Here is a 21,230-nt window from a genome sequence, read left to right as displayed (position 1 = left end):
GCCAGCCATACATGTATTTTAAAGGTGTTTTTCTTTGGGAAATGGAGAGAGTTTGAATAGCTTCTTTAATCTTTCTTCTTCAACAAGACTTAAATCCGATTCAGACATGCTGAATATACCATACATTAATAGAGGGATCACCTGACTTCTACCTGGGATAAACCCTCCTCTGGTGGAGATTAGGCTCTGAGAATGGAGTTGGGGAGAGGAGAGAAGGAGGCTGCTTTTTCGTGTGAAATCAGGTTACAACCACGAGACCCCATGCCTGGCATGGTGCCAGTTGCCATCATATTTTTATCCTTCAATTCCCACAAATCAAATTTTCCCTTAGGCTGTCTTAAAATGCCCTGAAAGAGTCATTTTTAAAAATCTCCATTTATCAATCACTGATACTAAGAAATATGCAGAATTCTTGGGGCAACCATGACTGAATAGAATCACAATGTACTCACTAACCATGAAGGATTTTTCTTTTGGCTTTGAAACTTAAATCTTTTCTAGAAGATCTTGCTACTTTTATCTCAGAATGTTTGTGCCATGTTAACTCTTTGAAGATTAACCTGGAATGCAAATAGGACATGGAAAGGATGTTCTGTCTTATTCAAACACTTATTAGTGTCTGACTTATTGCTACAAGTTTTTTATCCTTTCTCAACCAGTGTCTGAACTCCTCCTACTTTTACCCATTTATCACCCTGATAGCCGTGTCCAAAGACTATCAGGTAAAATACAATAATCAGTCAAAGCCAGATGGTGCTGGTGGCAGAAGCAAGTATTTCCCCAGCAGTGCCAGCAATAAATAAATAAATAATAGAGTTACATTTGACAATTTAATGAGTATAAATTTACCACAGCAGGGAAATCCTCCCCAAATATTTAAACAATTAAAATGTAAAAGGAGAAATAAATAAGCACTCTATAGTAGTAGGCAAGACCAAATTCCTCTTTCATTACTCTTTGGAAATCCACTATACTTCATATCTTAAACTGAACAGCTATTCTACCTGGAAGAGGGGGGTGGGGTGGAGGTGGCACAAACAATGTATATACATGGAAGTAAATGTAAAAACAATAAAATAACAGGAGAAAAGAAAAAAAAACTGAACAGCTAGACTGAAAGAAATACATGAGATGTTCCTGGTCAAGATGAAGGGACAGAAATCAGGAAGGACATGGGGGAAGGTGGAATGGATTTATTAGCTATAGCATATTTTTAGTTTATTTTTATTATACCTGAGTAAACTTTCAATGAATGTATTCAGCTAGTCAATAAATATTTATTAACTATCTGATATGTGTCAGGCACTGTAGTAGGTTCTACAAAAAATTAGTCACTAACACAGTGATGAGGTCCTTGTAGAATTTACAATCACTAGTGTGAATTGGTTATAATAAATAAGTATCTAGAATAGGTACAAGGCTGATTGGATAATCCATCTGCACAAGAAGAAATACTACTGTATTATTCTTGCACTGAGAAACAACCTTGAACAACTAGAAACACCTGAGACTAATAAAATTATCTAGATAGAGCACATTTTATAAAACAGACTTTTACATTGACACACATAGTCTACCATTCTATATCATGGTCTACTTTGGGGTAATTTTTTTTCTTTTTTAATAGTATTATTCCTGTATTTTCAATATATGGCATAGTCTTTGGCAAATAGTGTTTAATAAATGTTTGTTGAATGAATATTTTATGTAATATTTGATAAAAATACTGTCTCAAGAAATTAGTCTTGATGAAAAAGACTAGTATATAAATAAGAGCCAAAAGATGAACAAGAAAAATAATTTCTAGTCTTTGTTTGTTAAAGACCCCTGCTTATTGATGAGCCACATAAATACTGAGTTAAATTTAGAAAATTTAAGGGCATGTTCCCCAGAAATTAGGCTAGACACATTTCTTCCACTGCTGCAAAGGTATAACACTAATACAAGACAAGAGTCCAGTTTTCCCTTTCCAATTTGAAAGACCTTGGGCACAGAACTTTCCATCATCTGTACTGTGAAGGATTTGTCAGAAATCATTGTTTCAAAATTGTTCTCTAGGCTTCATCAGAGGGTCTCAGGGGAGAGAAGAAGGAGCTGATTAGACAGATTTCTGGTGTACAAAACTCTGCTTTAACCATAATGATGCTTTTATCTGTTAATATATTTGGATTCTGAGAACTATTTCACTTGGGTCAAGAAGTTTTGTGGCTAAAAAGACATTAAAAGAAACAATAGATAATAGCTAAGCTTTTTTAGCTCTGTTACTCAATGATAATAATTATCATCAAGTATACAGATGAAGAGAATGGTAACTTCTCCCAGGGAGACTTAACAGAAAAAGATAGTAGCTTGGATGGTAAACTCAGTACATGAGCACTATATAGTGCCTTGCAGTTTAAAACAGACAAATGCAGGAATGCTCCTTCAGCTGTATCTAAGGAAACAGGAGAGGATGATGCCTATATACCCATATATACATGTTTCACATATATGTTTGCAATATATGGAGAGAGGGATGAGAGAGAGAGAGAGAGAGACTGAGAGAGACAGAGGCAGAGAGAAACACAAAGAGTCCAAGGAGGGAAAATTGCTAAGTATGTTACTATAGTGAATGCCATATGGAACAACAGGGAATGGAAAGTTATCTGAAAAAATTTTATAAAAGAGCTAACATTTCAACAGAATTTTTGGAAACAGATCCATGTTTTGGCAGAATGGAGGAAGCAAGCATTTCAGATGGAGGAACAGCATCAGGTTAAATGTTGGGAGGTAGTAACTGCTTATTTGTAGAGTGTCTAGAAAACTTTGCTATCCCATAGTCTAATCTCTGATCTTCTTATACTAACAGAGATCTGACCTGTTGACATTATGCTGGAATCCAAAGGAAACTCTCTTCTTAGTTCCAGAGTATTGGGCTTAAATGTGACTTAATCCGAAAAACTCACATTGATTGGCTATTCTTGGAAGATCATGTGATTATTGGCAACTTAAAATTTACAGTGGCCTGACATTGCAGAATCTCTAGATGTGTGTCAGTTGAGGAGTCCAGAGCTTTGGTTTGGAAATGGCTTTCCACTCTATCAAAGGGTTCTGATAAGAAAATAGCCTAATGGAAAAGTTTGTAAAGACTATAGGCAAAGGAGTATATGGATAGATCAGTGAGATGGAAAAATGAATTCTCTTTTACAAATGGTTCCAAGTGGTTTTACCCATGACTGGTAGGTCTCTCAGAGTTCCACCACATCTCACTAAATCAGTTTCTCCAGTGTTGCATATTTGTCCCTCTAATCTACCTTCTCGGCAACCTAAACTACTCATGAATCTTCTCCACCTCCCACATAATTACCAAAATAAATGTACAACTGAGAAAAATGACTCATTTTTCAGCTGAAGTCAGCTTCATCTTGCTTTTCTTATGATCACCTATTCCATATACAGGAAAATTATATTTTCTTTGGTCTTTCCAAAATTTGATTTTGGAGTAAACATTATCCCAACCTATAGATGAAAAGTATTTCCAAAGTTTGTCTTGCTAGTTACCAGTTTGCAACTCACACTTTTTTTCCTAAAGAAATTAGTCTTAAAAGTGTTAGCTTTTCATCCAGACCAAAAAAAGCATATTTAATCTCTATGTTATTTATCTTTTAGCTCAAAAGGATCTATCTACCTAATGATCTTGGACAGTTCTTTCCCTCTTTTGATTCTCATAACTTTTCTTACAAAGAAAACAAATTAAATTGGGATATTCCTCCCTCAACAGAATTCTACGGGAGAGCCTAATTCCTTCTCAGCTCCACTTCCTAGGAATCATATCACTGTGTGTAAGAGATATTAGTTAACTGTTAGCAAGTCTTTTCATTCCCGCTAGGAAAATCTACTAATATCTTTTCCTTTGTTTGTCAGTTTGAGGAACAGGTACAACAACATCAGACAGAAGGATGCTTTCATAGTATACAGAGCCAGAAAAAGCAAAACTAGGAAATGCAAATTAAAACCAGGCTAAGATTCTACCTCACCCCTGTTAGAATAGCCATCATCAGCACCACCACCAACAACAGGTGTTGGCGAGGATGGGGGCAAAAAGGAACACTCTTACACTGTTGGTGGGAATGTAAACCAGTACAACCACTCTGGAAAAAAAATTTGGAGGCTACTTAAAAAGCTAAACATTGATCTACCATTTGATCCAGCAATACCACTCTTGGGGATATACCCAAAAGACTGTGACACAGGTTACTCCGGAGGCACCTGCACACCCATGTTTATTGCGGCACTATTCACAATAGCCAAGTTATGGAAACAGCCAAGATGCCCCACCACTGACGAATGGATTAAGAAAATGTGATATCTATACACAATGGAATTCTATGCAGCCATGAAGAAGAACAAAATGTTATCATTCGCTGGTAAATGGATGGATTTGGAGAACATCATTCTGAGTGAGGTTAGCCTGGCCCAAAAGACCAAAAATCGTATGTTCTCCCTCATATGTGGACTTTAGATCAAGGGGAAACACAACAAGGGGATTGGACTTTGAGCACATGATAAAAGCGAGACCACACAAGGGAGGGGTGAGGATAGGTAAAACACCTAAAAAACTAGATAGCATTTGTTGCCCTTAAAGCAGAGAAACTAGAGCAGATACCTTAAAAGCAACTGAGGCCAATAGGAGAAGGGGACCAAGAACTAGAGAAAAGGTGAGATCAAAAAGAATTAACCTAGAAGGTAACACACACACACAGGAAATCAATGTGAGCCAATGCCCTGTATAGCTATCCTTATCTCAACCAGCAAAAACCCTTGTTCCTTCCTATTATTGCTTATACTCTCTCTACAACGAAATTAGAAATAAGGGCAAAATAGTTTCTGCTGGGTATCGAGGGGGTGGGGGGAGAGAGAGGGGGTGGAGTGGGTGGTAAGGGAGGGGGTGGGGGCAGGGGGGAGAAATGACCCAAGCCTTGTATGCACATATGAATAATAAAATAAAATAAAAAGTTTTCAATTAATGCAAAAAAAAAAAGAAAAGAAAAAGAAAAACTGAGCATTATTGTGAATAACATTTCTAACTAGAAATTAAAGAGTGAAAGTCAAGTGAGAGTGTCCATGCAACCACAAGTCACATTAACAAAGAGTAAACTGCATCAGGATTCCTGTGGGAGAAGTAGCCCAAGTAGTTGTAGGTGTGATGAAAGGGCTAAATGTTCAGTAGCTGGCTTAGGAGGCAGAATAATTGCCTAACAAGACAAAACTGTATAAAGTGACTGCTTATCCTTAGTCACAATAGTAGTTCATAGAGTCAAGTATGGCTATCTTTTTGACCATGATAAAGTATCTCTCTACAAAAAAATAACTTATTTTCTGAAGGAACTAGTTGGCACTACTTGGGTAAAATCTAAGTCTGTATGAGATATCTATTAGGTATCCAATTTTGGACTGTGCCAGAAGTGGCCAGTTACCATTATTTATCAGTGTGAGTTGGAAAATTTGTATTCGTCCTAACCAAGTTTTACCATCACGTGCTACTCACTGGACAGTAATGCTTGTTCATGTGTATGGGCTCTGTTTTCTCAACTCTTTTTTAATGACACCCTACAGCATGGCAGTTATTGAACTAAAAGCTGTAAAGCTATACATAGGCAATAAATGAAACCTGATTCCTACCTAAAGGGGTTCCTAGTGCAGCAAAATGAATATTGATAATAAATCCAGTTACATGTTGTAGTATAGTTATGTTCTAGACATAATGATGGCATAAAGGGGAGGATAATCATACCTAACTGGAGAATCAGAGAACATTGCTAAAGAAAACAACTCCAACTATACAATGGAAATGGCTGGAAATGTGCTATGCGGAAAAGAAGTAGAAGGAGGACTGTAATCAGACAAAATAAATAATGTTTGGAAAGAGAGAAAGGATAAAATACTGTTGGTCATGCCTAGAAAAAAACAAAATAGCAGTAGAATATAGGATGAAAATAGGGGTAGTTTTTCACTTTAAAGAGTTATGTAGAGGCTAGAGGATTAACAAGTAAATTTTTAAAAAAATCAGATCATGAACAATTCTAAAGAAGAAATGTGGTATGTCAAAAAGAAAGTCAGACACTGTTTAGACAGGAAATCCTCTCCAGTGAAGAGCTAGAAAAAGGGAATTCTGGGCCCAGGGAATAACACATGCCTTGGAAAGAAATGTGCTTGACTAAAAAGGACATCAGGAGACTCAGTGACCTAGACAGACATGGTGCTAAGAAGAAGGTAGAGAATGGGGAACGCCTGGATATATGAGAGATTACAGGCCTTGATAACTATGAGTTTGGATTTATTCTAAGAGGAATGGAAAATCATCAGAGATTTTTAAATAGGGGAGACATGATTTGAAAAACACTTAAAAAGATCACTCTGATTTTAAAGGCTTCAGAATCGAAGAAGGGGGACTAACAAGGATCCTTCTGCTTTGGTTTCCATGAGAGATGATTTATCAGAGTTGACCAGAAAAGAGTGAACAGAAGCAAGACATAGTTTTGAGGTAGTAAGTGAGGGAAAAGGAGAACTGAAAGTGTTTTTGTGTTTGTTTTCTTTTTTTTTTTTAATAGGAACTAAGGATGAAATAGTAGCATCAAATGATAAATGAAAGATATGAGGAAAGTCAAGGGTTCTGTTTCCAAATTAGATGACTAGATGACAAAGAGGAAGAGATTCAGAAGTGAGAGCTCATGACTTATTTTTAGAACATCTTGAGATTGCATTTCCTGTTGGTCATCAGAATAGTATTTCCAGTGGACAGCTATATACAAAACTCTAGAGCTCAGAAAGTAGGTTTGAGAGCCTGGAGACTATGAGACAGGCTAGCCCATGTGAGAGTTGTAGCAATGTGTTAGGTTGCTCATGGAGCTTGTGTTAAGGGCATTTGATAATAAAGAAAAAAGCCTTGGTAACACCAATTTTTCAGATATTGGTTAAAAAGAAAAAAAGCCAAAATAGAATTGGGAGGACGTATCTACCAAAAACATGGGAGGAAAATTCCAGCAGAAATGGTTATTATAAAAGCCAAGAAAATTACGAGATCCAAGAGGGAAGGCATGGTATATGACATCAAATGCCCTAGAGAGGTCATGTAAGATGTTCCCATTTGTATTTCTGAGAGTTTACTGAGCTCTTTGTCCAAGGGATTCCTCAGAGTGTAATACAGAGGTCATCACTGAGTTGCTATCAATCAATATTTTGATCAATATTTCTTAAGACAGACACTGAACTAGACACCTTACCTTCAAAGAGTTTACAAAGTAGTTGTGGGAATCAGGTAGAAATAAACACAAATGATTAGGAAAGTTTCTCTGTGATGAACAGTAAGGGAATGAGAAAGATATTATATGCTACTGAAGATCTAAGAGAGGAAGTGGCCAGAGAGAATTGCAGCAGTGAAGGAAGCCCTCACAAATGAGAGAACTTTTGATTCAAGGCATGGATGTTGGATGAGACTGAGCTAAAAACAAAAGAGGGGGGGGACTTTCCAAGTAAGAGAATGACAATGAACCAAAGTAAAGAAAAGCTAATATTTAAATTCATGAAGTCTGGCTGGGATAGAATGGCCAAGAAAAAGACCCATTTTGTTATAGAACATTTTGTGTTATAAGCTGGAAAGACTTAAGGATGACTTTGTTCAATACTTTTGTTTTCTGTGAAAGGAAATGACAGAAAACTAAATTTGTTTAAATTCAAAAGCCTAGTCAATGCTAGACCCAGCAGAAGAGAAGGCAAGAATAAGGGGTTGGTAAAGGATTCTAAGGAAACTTGAAAAGCAATCATGAATAAATAAATTAGAATTAACTCTAGACAAAGAGAAACCATTGAGGTTTGGGGGAAAGGGGAATTAAATGTAAGATTAACTGGCAGACAGCATACAGAGGTGATGCTGAAAGCAGGGAGTTTTGGGAGAGATCTTTTTCACCTGGGGTTTCTCATCTGCACTGCAAAACACAAAGCTTGAATGGCTATTTTCTCTTTCTCCAAGGATGATATATGATATCTAGATCAAGGATCATATATGATACATCAAGAATGATATATGATATCTAGATGCACCAGAGAGGGGTTAGTTCATTACAGACAGCTATGGGCATTAGGGCCTTAGGGATTTAGGGGCTTGGTTCTCTTCTAGAATAATGACTAAAAAAGACTTACGGAGGATAAGAAAGATGTATGTGAGAGACACTGCAGATAGTATTTGGTAACTGATAGTATGGCCTTTATAAGGAAAGGAAAATAACCAGTTATTTCTATGGTAGGAGCTGGGAACCTGGTAAAGTGCTGGTATATGTAAAAGACATTGTCAAGAGGAGGGTAGTTAGAGATCCAATCTAGGAAGAAGATAAGTAGCTTAACATAACATTTTTTGGGATGACAAGATAAAATAAAAGGAAAAAATAATATTTTTAGTATCTAGAAATCTTGGATTATGAGAAACTTGATTGCTTGTTTTCTTTTTCTTATTTACAGATGGAATTTTACTGTATTTTCAAATTGAGTAAAAGTAATAATTTGAGGAAGATATGTTTAGTAAAATAAACTTTAGTATATATACAAATAAATCAATTTCCAGTGGTACTGTACTGATATAGAAAAATAGTAGAGGATTATAGGAAAACACTAAGGTATTGAAAGTTATGGTCTAGCATAAGATAAAATAATAACTATGATGGCAAGATTGGCATTTTTCCTTTTTTAGCCAAGAATCAATAGTTTTTTTTTTCCCCCACTAAATGAGGATGATAACTGAACTTACCTCCTAAGTATGATTAAGTGTATTTAAGTATATTAGCATTCAAGTTTCTTGGACTCTTTTCTAAATATTATTTCTCCTGGGCATTTTTCAGATGATGTTTTGAAGCAAAGTCTGAGCCATTTGTGGTCATTAATGTACCCATAACAGTTTTTACTAGCGAATTATGGCCAAATTTCAAACTGAGTGGTTTTATTTTAGAATTATGGCCTACTCTTTTCAATTATAGAAATCCTCAGTTTCTCCTCTCTTCTGGTTTCACCTAGGAAGTATAAAGTATGCAGCTCAAGATGGAAAAAAGAATGTACACAAAAGTCCTTGGGTTTTCTATACAACTCTGCAGTGTACCACCCATCTGTATGGAATCACAAATGGCTGAGTTTTCAAGTAGCCATCACCTTGTGTCTTTCAACCAAAGGCAATCAAAGCCCTGAAGAACACTGCTTTGAGAAGATTAACATAAAAGATTTATTCAAACGAATATGTAATACTAACCTAAATTCTCCAGAGTATATTTTTCAAATAATAGAAGAAATAAACCCTTCTCTTTCATTGAGGTTACACAAATCCTTGAGAGTTAAAGAAATATTGCAAGTGGTGTTTTTCAGAAAAAAAAATTTTACCAAAGAAAAAGTCAGTGCTCTTTAAGTGAGACAATGACATTTTCCTTGAAAAATCTCAGAAAATTTTAGCAATATTTATCTAATAATAACTGAATTTGGAAGGAAGATTTTCCAAATGTCTGAATGAAAACAAAATGGAGGAAGTTTCCAGTGAATCACTATTCCTTTCCATCTCTTAAATAAAATATCACTTTTTTCATTAATTTAAAGAGAAGGGACTTTAGAATGTATTACCCACTCTAAATACACTCAATGAATATTCTTCTTCCCCCCATTATATACTTGTAAGAGTCTGGATAACAACAGTGAGCTGATCTGAAGAACAATTAGCAAGAATATATGACGGCTATAATTCCTCTTAGACACAAAACAGCCTGTTAAGCTAACTGAAAGTTAATTACTTAGAAACTAGGGATTTTTTAAGAAAACTCTTCTTCCCGTCTTCCTTTTTTCTCCTTCTCTCCCTCTTTCCCTACTCATTTTTATAAATACTTACTTTTTATAAATAATTGAGAAATTTGAGTAGAACTGTACAATATACATTTTAAAACAGCTGTTTTGCCATGAAGAGAAGCTCAAATCAAGTAAATAGGTTTCTCAACCAAGGTAAAGTACCGATGGGCAGTCAAGAACTAGTTCCTAAACACTTAAGCACTTTAAGCACTTCCAGTCAAGCCTACTTCTTAAGCTAGTTGTAAGAAGAAGTTATAAATTCACTTTAAAAAGCAGTTCCTGAGTTTGCTTAACCTTTGGAGATCATTACATTCATTTTTTTTCTTTGCCTTATGTAGCTCTTTTATGTAGTCATTAATGGGAAGATATTAGGGTTTTTTAAAAAATTTTCATTTAAAAACAAGATTTCAAAGTTATTGGAATGGCGACTACAAATAATGGATGTCAGGCTAATTACCAGCATTCTACATTTAGAACAAACTAGTGCATATGGAGACAACAGTTCAATATTTTAGAAAGGGCCAATTTGCTAAGAATAGATAAATATGGTGATGATTGCTGGAATTAATTCAAGAACATGCAAAATGAGATGACTAATGTCAAAGAGTAGCGTTTCTCTGATATAAATTGAGTGGAGCAGTTTTATATCTATTATCGCCTAATCCTTTTACAAAAATTGATTTTACAAACTAAAAAAGAGAATTTAGAACAAAGCTACATCATGCCAAATTAGCAGATTAGATAGCCAGAACTCTTCTTTAAAGGTGGTATTTGTCAGAGGTAGGCTTCAGAAAGGCAGTGAACATCTAGCATTCATAATCTCCAGGCATAGAAATAAACACTTTTTTAGGTATATACCCTAAATGATCTGTGAAACTACTACTTCCTTTTAGATTCCTACTAATATAAGTCTATGTAATATATGCACATTGAAAACAATCAAAGGGAAAAATTAGTGGTCCAACACATTTGAAGTAAGTCTCTTCTGATCTAAGTAGCTACTCTATTATGGATATAGCTGAATATATGCAAGGGTCTTTTTCTCAGCCGATTTAATGTCTCTCTTTAGAAATACAGATGTAGGCTTCCTTAAACTCAATAAACTATATGGCCTTGTTGTTCTTCTAATCAGAGAGCGCTGGCCCAAGTGGTGGTGGCTGATTCAAACACTGCAATCACATTCATTCATCATCACTCATTCTCTCTCTCTCTCTCTCTCTCTCTTTCATTTAGGATTTTGAATTGAGAGACAGAGAAACTGGGGTTATTAGTAACTGAATATTTTAAATTTAAGACCCCAGGAAAAAAAGTTTATGCATTCTTGCTGTTGAGGTTGAGGTTCCCAGATTCTACCCTGTTTTTCTAGGCTTGGCTGTGATCAATTTCTTAATTTCATAGGGCCTCTGGTTTCCTTTCAATTGATCATATTTATGGACACTTATAGTCAATTTCTGTGACTTTTGCCTAATCAAAGGACACATAAATAATAGAGTGTAAATATGGACAGAGAAAGACAGAGATAGCTAGAAGGAAGGATTAAAGGTTTTGACCATTAAGCAACTACAAATATAATTAAATAAATTATTATTTCCTTCTGGACACAAATTTATCCCCAAATTTCTAGTTAGCATACTTTTCTTCTATAAGGCTACATGAGCCACCTACATAAAAAGTATTTTTCAAAATACGTATGATACAAATTTTCTTATGTTAGACATTTGGCTTCTAAGAAAAACAGAATTTTTGCACTAACTTGATCCAATTATTAGATTTCTAGACAGTATTCATGTATTTAAAACTCAGTTTCTTTGGGTTATAAAATTTCATTGCTTGTATCAAAATTTGGCATATTCAGCTTAAATTGGTAGCTTATCCCAATCATGACCAGGTACACAGGAGAATTGAAATGTCCTTTGTTCAAATCCTAAAAGTTTCAAAAATTATTTTTGGCATCTAGAGTTGAGTTTGAAAAGGTTCAGGATTATTTCCTCTTCATACCAAAATTTCTTTGAGATGCATTTGAGGAGCCCTGAGGTTATGGAAATAGTGCCCAGTTGATAATCTTTGAAGTATGCTACTAACCAGGAGATTTGCAATCTCCCATCAGTTCTATCTTCCCTCTCCACCCTTCTGCCTGACTGGATCCTCATGTGATGGATGTGAGCACAGCAGGCCTGGTAATCTGAGTGCTGAGAACCCAGTATGGTGGTGAAGTGGGGGTGGGGAGGGAGGCAGCAGCAGAAGAGAATTGGAATGTGAAGGAGAGACTGAAACAGAAAAAGATAAATAGGAAAACAGGTACCTTTCTCATCCTAATGAGATTTGGGGCTTAGGACAATTTAAATATTTCATTGTTTAAATTTGGTCACTGAAGTTTTCAAAGGGAATGATAAAGGTATAGTAAGCTCCCATTCATTAGCATTCATTACTTTGTAGAGCACAGGAGAGGAGGGGTGGGATAAAGGATGTATATTTTTTATATAGAGAGCAATGATACCTCTTGTTTGAATAGAGCCATAAATACTTTAAGGATAAATATGTGAAATTCCTCAATTAACAATACCTTGTATTTAAAAACACATTGTTTGCAAGATACTTTTTAAAAATCACTTTATTTGAGCCTCACACCAACCTATTAAAGAAGGCAAGTCAAGATTTGGAGGGTTTTATTGTGCCTACTATACAGATGAATAAACTGAGGCTCAGAGAGATTGTTACTTACCCAACATCATGATAAACAATTGGTAGAACAAGGTCTAGAACTCAAGGGAAGGGTTATTCCACTATAAAGACACGAAACAGGACATTGAGCAAACAACATTTAAGAAAATAAGCCTGTAAACATTAAGGATTGGAAATCTCCCATACTATACCTGAAATGACTTCGAGTATGCCACTTTGATCTAAACACACAGGAAAGGGTACTGGAACTCCAACCACAAGCACCAGTGAGGAACAGTAGGGTTGAGTATGGATTCACACAACTCCTGCTCTGAATAGGTCTTTTTGTTTCCATTATATCTCTCTTAATGACCTAAAATGAGGATCTCTCCCTTCCTACATTCATTCCCTCAAACCAATATTTACGAGAATCTAGCATGTACTAGAAATAACTTAAAGTATCTGTTTTGTCTAAAATACATTTGAATATTTGGAACACACTTTTTCTTCAAGTTTTCCTTCCACAGCCTCACTTACCAAGCATTAGCATGAACTGGAATTAATCAAAAAACTTCACTTTTGAACCTCAGGGGAAAGGAAAATATAACAAAACACCAAACTAAAGAGATTGGGAGCATAGAACAACATATAGAATAACATATAGAAACACTATAAGCAGTTAAAGAAATTTCACATACAAATAATTTTGTCTTGCTACTCTTCTCAAAGATATGCCAGTTTAATCAGAGAAAATAAACTACAATAAAGTCTGGCAAAGAGTATTTTCACGCAACAATTTGCCCCATACTGGGCACAGTAGGCCTACTTCAGAATCCAATTCTCTTCAGTCTATTCAAACCCAAGAAAATCACAATTGAGCTAATTTCTATACATTTAACAGACATTTGAGTGACTACTTACCTTTTATTCTTCACATGTCTATTTGTGGATATTATGTGAATACTTCAGTGGGAAGGAAAGAAATCCAAACAAAGGCAAAACTACTTCTTGAACACACACCTTTAAGCACAGACTAATACTACATACATTAACCTTTTGAAGTTTGTGTGTTCACCAAAGTAAATCAACTAAGGACAGGAGGAGACTGGTTTAGACTAATAATTCGTGGAGCAAAGCAAGGAGCACAAATACTTGGGATTCCAAAGGAAGAGCACATGAAGATCCAAAAATGTGGTGGTCTTGTGTCTAAACTTGGACTGTGTTAACTTTGGAGGGTAGGACTGGCATGCTGGTTGATGGAAGTAAAAGATGTGGAAGTGGAAGGGAAGACTAAATAGTACCAGCTATGGTAGGCTAGAGAAATACAGACTATAAATGGTCTTGGTTTTTTGTGTCTGCTTTTGTTAAAAATGGACAGTTGTCATACCATTAAGTCAATAGCAAGAGTCAGTGATGATGAGCTCCTCTTTAAAATTAGATGTTTTTCCTAATCTACTGGTGATTCTATCCATTTAAATATACCAGAACTTGTAGGAAGGCTATAAACCTGGTTTGTATTCATTTAATAAGCAGATTATTCATATTTACAACCATCTACTTTAGGGTTCAAGCATTATGGTAGGTACCAGAGATAGAAAGAGAAACTTATATGGAATCATAAAAAAAAAACAAAAAACATGAAAGCAGAAGAGACTATTTGGGAAGAAGGAGGGGAGTAGTAGGAGAAATATAATTTTTCCAGACTATGAGGGAAGTGTAATGTGGGCAGAGAGTATGATGTGAGCAAAGGCACAAAGGCCTGAAATACTGACATGGTGTAATGGAGTGAGAAGGAAGAGGTGTTTGAGGACGGCCTATGGACGGTAAGCAAGACTAGATCATGCTATCGATGCTGAAGTGTTTGCATCCCAGCTTACAGTTAACAGGGAATCATGATGGGATGTTAATGAGGAAAATAATACAACAGTATGTACATTAGGTACAGATAACTCCAGCATTATTTACAAGGAGAATGGAAGAAGAATAATGTGGAGACAGGAAGTCCATGTATGCAGTTATTGCCTTCATCCAGATGAGAGATAAGGAAACATCTGAACTAGGCTTTTTATAAAAACAGGTAGGGTTGAACAGCAGGGGATATACCCAAAATCTGTTTTACTAGAATCAAAATATTCAGTAACTGGATGTGAGGTTTGAAAGAAAGGACTATATTAGGGATTAGTCCCAGGTTTCTAAGCAATGAAGCTGGATGGACAGGATCACAGCAGTAAGGGTAAGAAAGAGGACAAAAGTACTTACAAAACAGGGAATGAGTTTGTGGGTACAGGATGAACTTTGGTTTCTTTGAAATACTTCAGTGAGTATTCTTGGATCAGGAACTCAAGATTTGGAAATCACACAGTCTTAGATAAGAATATCCAGTATCCAGATGAGAACATCCAGGACTAGTGAGTCAAGAGATGAGAAATGGATCAAAATTATGGACTGGAAGATTATTAATAATGTGAGGGGAAGAAAATGAAAGAAGTCAGCAAAGGAGATGGTGAAGGAAGAGAATGAGGAGAACTATTGAGGAAGCCCAGTGAGGATGGAGTTTGAGGAAGAAGAATGGACAATACAAAATGTCAAAGAGAAATCAAATAGGATGTACACTGGGGATCACTGGATGTGCTTGCTCTCTCAGAATAACCTTCAGTGAAATGATTGGAACAGACGCCACTTTAAAATAGGTGGAATAGTGAATAGGGAGTGATAAAGAGGAGAAAGTGAGTGTGGAGTACTTTTAGGAATTTTGTTCTAAAAGGAGGGTGAGACAGAGGAAGATGGAGAAGATGAGAACACATTCATAAGCTCTGGTTTATGAATAAAATGAGGAAATCTCAAGAGAGTAGGACATGAGTGAGAGAGGCTCTGGAGAAGACAGGGAAGGAGCAAGAGTGCAAGCACAGCAGTCAAATGCTCCATGTGATCAGAAGAAACTAATCTCTAAGGAGAAAAGGCAAATATAGTAGATACGTGACAATTTTGAAAAACTAGAGATTCTGTCAAGCCTCACCTTGCAACAGTTGAAAAATATTCTCATAAATGTATTGATCTTTGTTTTTATCTTAATTGTGTTTAATCCCTACAAAATCCTTTAAGGTAAGCAGGGTGGAGCTTTTTGTTGGTTTCTGTTCTTTGGTTTGTTTGTTTGTTTTTTAGTCCCTGTTGATAGGAGGAAACTGAAGCCCAAGAAATGTGATCCATTCAAGATCACAGAATCCATTGTCAGTAGCATTGACTAAGCACTCATAGCACAGTGCTCTTCCCAGCACTTTAGAGAATGCTAGGAATATTTGATTAGGATGACACAGAAACAAGCTGACCACACTTCAGACATCCAAAAGGGAGATTCTGGCATGCAATCAATTTATTTCATTTACAACAGACACTCCTTGGTTGCTGAATAACTCTATCATAAATGTAAGCAATTGGGAAGCAAAGAGTTAAATGCTCTACCTTCTCTTGAGATGAACTGGCTATATGCATTCTTTGAACTATTAATAAAGGAAGATTTTAGATACATCTTACTTTATCAATATGAGCAAGGGGAGGAAGCATTGGGTTAACATACATGCTGTATTATTGCCTGAAAGATCCCCATCCCTTCCCAATGGGGCCAGGTAAAACTCTGAAGTCTGTGGATTAATTCAGCCCCCCGGCACATCACTGACAATTTCACTGTGATGGAGGCAGAAGAGACCCTGAGACACTCTCCCTCTTGGTGAACAGGAGCACTGCCCTTTAGCTGGCAACATCAAAAGAGGTTTCTGTAGTTTTGCCAGCTCAGCAAGAAAGAAAATTAACCCTGTGTTTCCTTATTCCAGTTGCCTCAGCATGAGTTGGGGTTGGGGGGCAGGGAACAGAGTGACACAGACTATCTCAGCATGAGAGATCAGAGCTCATTATGCATGCACCCTGGCATAGGTTAGAAAGCATTAGAGTCACCAGAAATGAACACATTTCTAGATTCACCATGAATTGCCTAAGATTCTCCCAAGTCCAAATAATTTGGCAGGGGAAAAAAATGCCCTTTAAGTAATTTCTTCTGTTTAAATTTGGAAATGTGTGGTGGATACCACTATTTAAAAAATGAACAGCATCAATTATGTTAAGTAGAATGCTTCCATTTAATTAATTCACTAAGTCCCTGGATGACACTGGGTGTGGCTGAGAGAGATTTAAGGAGGAATCCAATATTTCACTAGGCAGGATGCCCTGCACCCAGCAGCAAGGCTGCAGGCTGCATCCTTCCACACCTTCCTGATGCTGCAAGGGGAGGGGCAGTAGGCTTGGAATTCTAAACCACAGATCACACTCTCAAAGGTAAGAATTATTTGTTTATGGAGAAAAAGGCAGATGTTAACAGAGTTAGTGTCTAGAGGCTACAGGGGCTACTTACTTGCAGGGTGTTTTTTTACACTTCAATTACAAACTAAAGTCATTATTTTTAAACAAAGGAAACATCTGACAGTTTTCTAGCTTTGTAGACATCACACCTTGCAAGTTTTTAATCATCTGCAGTATGCGTGGTAATTGAGCTATTTAAAGCAAGCCCCAAGATATTTGAGAATCATAAACCAATTAAATCTCAGGGATCCTTTTATTTTATTCCTCCTTTACTCACTCCTTCCCATCTTCCCATCTCCATTCCACTTCTGTCTTCTTCCTGATGTAATAACCTATAATGGTAACTAATGGCTAATATAGATCATTTATGCTTTCTTCTCACCCATTGACAATGTATTACAAGTTAGAAATCCAAGATTGCTTCTTTATGCTGCTCAAGTGGAAAAGGAAGGAAGTGCAAGCCCTCCACCCCCTTCCCACGTTTCTGCTGGATTTCATGGGTGTGGCAGAGTTTAGACCTTTGCAGGTTTTATTTGCCCTTATTTTATTCCCGGTTAAGGACTAGGATGAAAAAATACATGTCAGAAGAAGGATGGACACCAGGGAATTCTGCACGAATGATTAGAAGATCATTCCACCCACAAGCAGGAAACCTGTGTGAGCCTGAAGTATTCACACTATATAAATGCCAGTCAGTGCAGTGTGAGCCCACGCCCTGAATACACCAACTCCTTCTGCCTGATTTAATTGTATCTTAAATAAAATTTGAATGATATAGAGCAGTGTAATATAGGACACATGGCCATTTCACACGTAAGTGCACATAAAACATATGGGCCCAAAGAAGCATTTTTATGTTTCATTTTCTCCTTTTGCATATGAATGATGCTAAAACATAGGAAGGCATGTGGAAACCATACAGAGCACATGCATGACTGTTGCATATGAAGTATGCCATGGTCTACACACTGACGTGCAGATTTCTAAACTCACTAAACACACAATTTCATCTTCATCACTTCACACATCACAGTGAATGCTTAGGGCTGTCAGTGAGATAGAGCCAGAGTGAAGGCAGCTGTCTTCATTTTGGGAAGGGAATTCCTTTAGCCCCCATTTGCTATCCAAAAAGCATGTTTAGTTTTCTTTATCAAAGGAGACATGTATAGACTTGTATGTATATAAATAAATAGGGTGGGAACAAGTTGTAAACCAGTTTTTTTTTTTCTTTCCAAAATTAAAGCCTTTTAAATGAATAGCATTGGCTTCCTTAGGGCTCCACCTTCCTAAATTTTATTTCCCCAACTCACCAGTGGGGTAACCTTTCTTTGACAGTATGCTTGACGCAGACACCTGTATCTATTACATTTATATATTAAAATGAAGGAAGACAAGGAGAGGAAATGTCCTAGTTTTAAAAAAGATTCTGTGGAAGCATCAATCTCTGGAACCAAAGAACAGTTTAGAGAAATGCTGCAGATAGCCCCCACCTCTCTGCCCACTCCCCCTTTGCTGACTTTCCTCCAACATCTCCACATAACCAAGGATGTCTGCTACTTTATTCATTCATTCATTCATTTTTGCCTTGCTTCTCCACCCACTGCTCTGATATTCTGCTTCTGTTTCTCTTCCTCCTCCTCCTCTTCCTTCTCCTCCATCCTCACTCCCCACCCCTCCCTCCAGGGCGCTGGCTAAATGTGCAAGGCTGGAAGACTGTTTCTTCTCCACTCTTCTCCACTCCCTCCGAATGCAGGGAGTGTATTACAAATTGCCCAATCTCCAATACCTGCACAGGAATAATGCCCAAATCTGATCTCTTGCACCCCACCCCTAAGGCAATCACTCTGCAGAGGGCTTCTTTGACCAAGATCGCCCCCTACACACACCCTGCCATGGATACACACACACACACAAGCTCACTCACCTATTTTCCACACCCATTTTCCTTCTTAACCTTTGCCAAAATCACTCAAACGTGTTCCAAGAAATGTTTGAAAGCTTGTTTGGAGCCTGTCACTGTTCTGCCTGTTACTGCGGAATACCGAACTCGTCATTCCTCCCCATCCTCACCCCAATCAAGTTTCTAAACGTCTTTCAAGAAATAATTGAGCAATTTGAAATGGAAGAAAAATCTAGGCAGTAGGGGAGGGAAGGAGGGGATTCTGATTCTTGCTAATCTTGGATGTGTCCCTCTTCCTGATGAAAATGAGTCACCGTGCTTATTATACAGGATGTTAACACATCTCTGGTCACGGATAATGCAAGGAAAGAAGCAAGGGAAAGGGAAAAAGAGAAAAGACCTGGTTTCCAACAGGTAATACCCAGCTCATCTTGCCCATCCCATCCAAGCTCAAAGCTCGTAGGGGCGTGGTCCACCCTCTCCTCCGACCAGCTGGTGCACAATCAGCTACTGATTTTAGGAAGGGAATTTTCCCCTTCTACACATTCAATTTCTCCTCCAGTCCCAGTTGCCTTTAGGATCCCTTAAAAAAAAATTCTTCCAAATCAGTTTCATTCATTCGTGGAAAAAATAAATGAAGAAAATCTTCACATGTTTTTCTATAAATACCTGTTCCTCTTTTTGGAGCTCATGCATGTAAGAAATAAGGCATCTTCCACAGCACATGTGAGAAAATTGTGCGACAGAACAGGCAATGCTCAACCTGAATATTATTCCCTCAACCACGCTTTTTTGCAAATAATATAAAGGATCGCTTCCCTATCTTGTAGGTAGAACCCACATCTTCTTCCCCACACCCCTTTCCACATCCACACCCTCAAAAGCAGAGACCTAACGCTGAGCATTTACTAATAGGCAAAAAGCAACCCTATTTCTAGCCAAATGGGCATATTTTTCTACCCTCACTCTAATTAGTAGCAACATTCCAAAACCAAAGCATGAAAGACAGAAAAGAATAAAAGCTGGGATGCAACCATCAGTTACCATATGCTAAGGAAACGCGAGCACCATGCCAGAGCAGAAGCAGTTAAAATATTTTTTTTTCTGCCTTTACAGGGAAATATTGTACTCTGGAAATTTCACAACAGCAAGAAGTAAAAATCTTTAGCTCTACCTGTTTGGTTCTTCTCATACAGCACAGCATGGTTGTATCCTCCCTTGCCTTCTTCCTGCCTTCTCTCCTTTCCTCCTCTCTCTTTCTATTCCCCCCCTCTCCACCTCTTTTCTGCTCGCTTGCTCACTCGCTCTCTCGCGCTAGCGCGCTCACTCTCTCTCCCTCCCTCCCTCTCTCTCTCTCCCTCACACACACACACCAGGGCAGTTAGCAGCAACTGTAAGGTCCACAGCTATTGCTCATCGCACATGCTCTCTCTCTCTCTCTCTCTCTCTCTCTCTCTCTCTCTCTCTCTCTCTCTCTCCCTGTCTCTCTCCTCTCTCTCTCTTCTCCTCTCCTCGTCGTCCTCCTAATCCTCCTCTCCTCTCCTCTTCTCTCTCCTTGTCCCTCTTCTCGTTCTCCAACCCCCTCCCAATCTTTATATCTTTATCTTTTTCTTCTCTCTCTCTCTGTCTCTTTCTCAGAATTGTTCACTAGCTCTCAATGACTAATCACTTCCTGTAGCCCCTACCCCCATCTAGACAGTCGCCCCCTCCCAGGCCCCTGCCAGCCTCATGAATATTTAAATACCTTCAATCTGGACCCAATTACCCACCGACTTTCCCACTGCATTGGGAAGGTTACAGGGTGGGGGCAGAGAGGATATTCCAGCCAGTTGAAGAGATTGAATGGAATGTGTTTGGAGAAGGGAGGCCTGAGGAATGAATGTATTTCTTTCCTAATTCTTCTCTCTTCCCCAAAAAAGCAAAGAATAGCTCCTAAAGAGGAGCAGTCAGATCTATACCATTCATATCTCCCATTACATTTCATGCACAGTTAACAATTGTAGGGGCTCAGTTCCTTCAAAAATATACTACATATGTACTGTTTTCAGTGTACATATAAGTTGAATGATAAGTGCACACATGTAATAAGCTTAGCATGCACAAACAGGTCTCAACTCTGCTCTAACACATTGACAAAATCTATATGAATATATAGTATTCAAGCATTTTAAGTACTTGAGTTGGAAATAATAACTAATATTTTGAAATTAGCATCCACATCTAAAATCACCTCATAGTTTTTTCTTAATGCACATACACTTATTTGAAAATCATGGTTTCTTCTAATTTTACTGAAAAAGCTGAGCTCTTGTGAATCACAAGTCTATACGATACTGATGGTGACATTTCACAATTTGCTCAAGATGGATAAAAGTAAACTCATGTAATAAGAAGAGATACATCGTGAACCTTGCTTCAATTTCTTCTATGTTCTTTCATCATTTGGGGAGGTACATGTGATTCATAA

The 21,230-nt window shown here is 37.4% G+C and overlaps 1 protein-coding gene across 1 annotated transcript in view; it reads right to left on the bottom strand.

Moving 5' to 3' along the window:
* Gap43 (growth associated protein 43) overlaps nt 1-20,255 on the bottom strand; it is an 89,247-nt gene extending 68,992 nt beyond the window's left edge. The window contains exon 1 of the mRNA XM_020183385.2: nt 19,938-20,255. Within this exon, the coding sequence (XP_020038974.1) occupies nt 19,938-19,967 (30 nt within the window). The 5' untranslated portion in view covers nt 19,968-20,255. The remainder of the gene's footprint in view (nt 1-19,937) is intronic.
* Between the last annotated feature and the right edge of the window lie 975 nt (nt 20,256-21,230).

The sequence above is a fragment of the Castor canadensis genome, chromosome 5 (genome assembly GCF_047511655.1).
Source record: "Castor canadensis chromosome 5, mCasCan1.hap1v2, whole genome shotgun sequence".
Classification (NCBI taxonomy): domain Eukaryota; kingdom Metazoa; phylum Chordata; class Mammalia; order Rodentia; family Castoridae; genus Castor; species Castor canadensis.
This window is presented reverse-complemented; position numbering and strand designations above follow the sequence as displayed.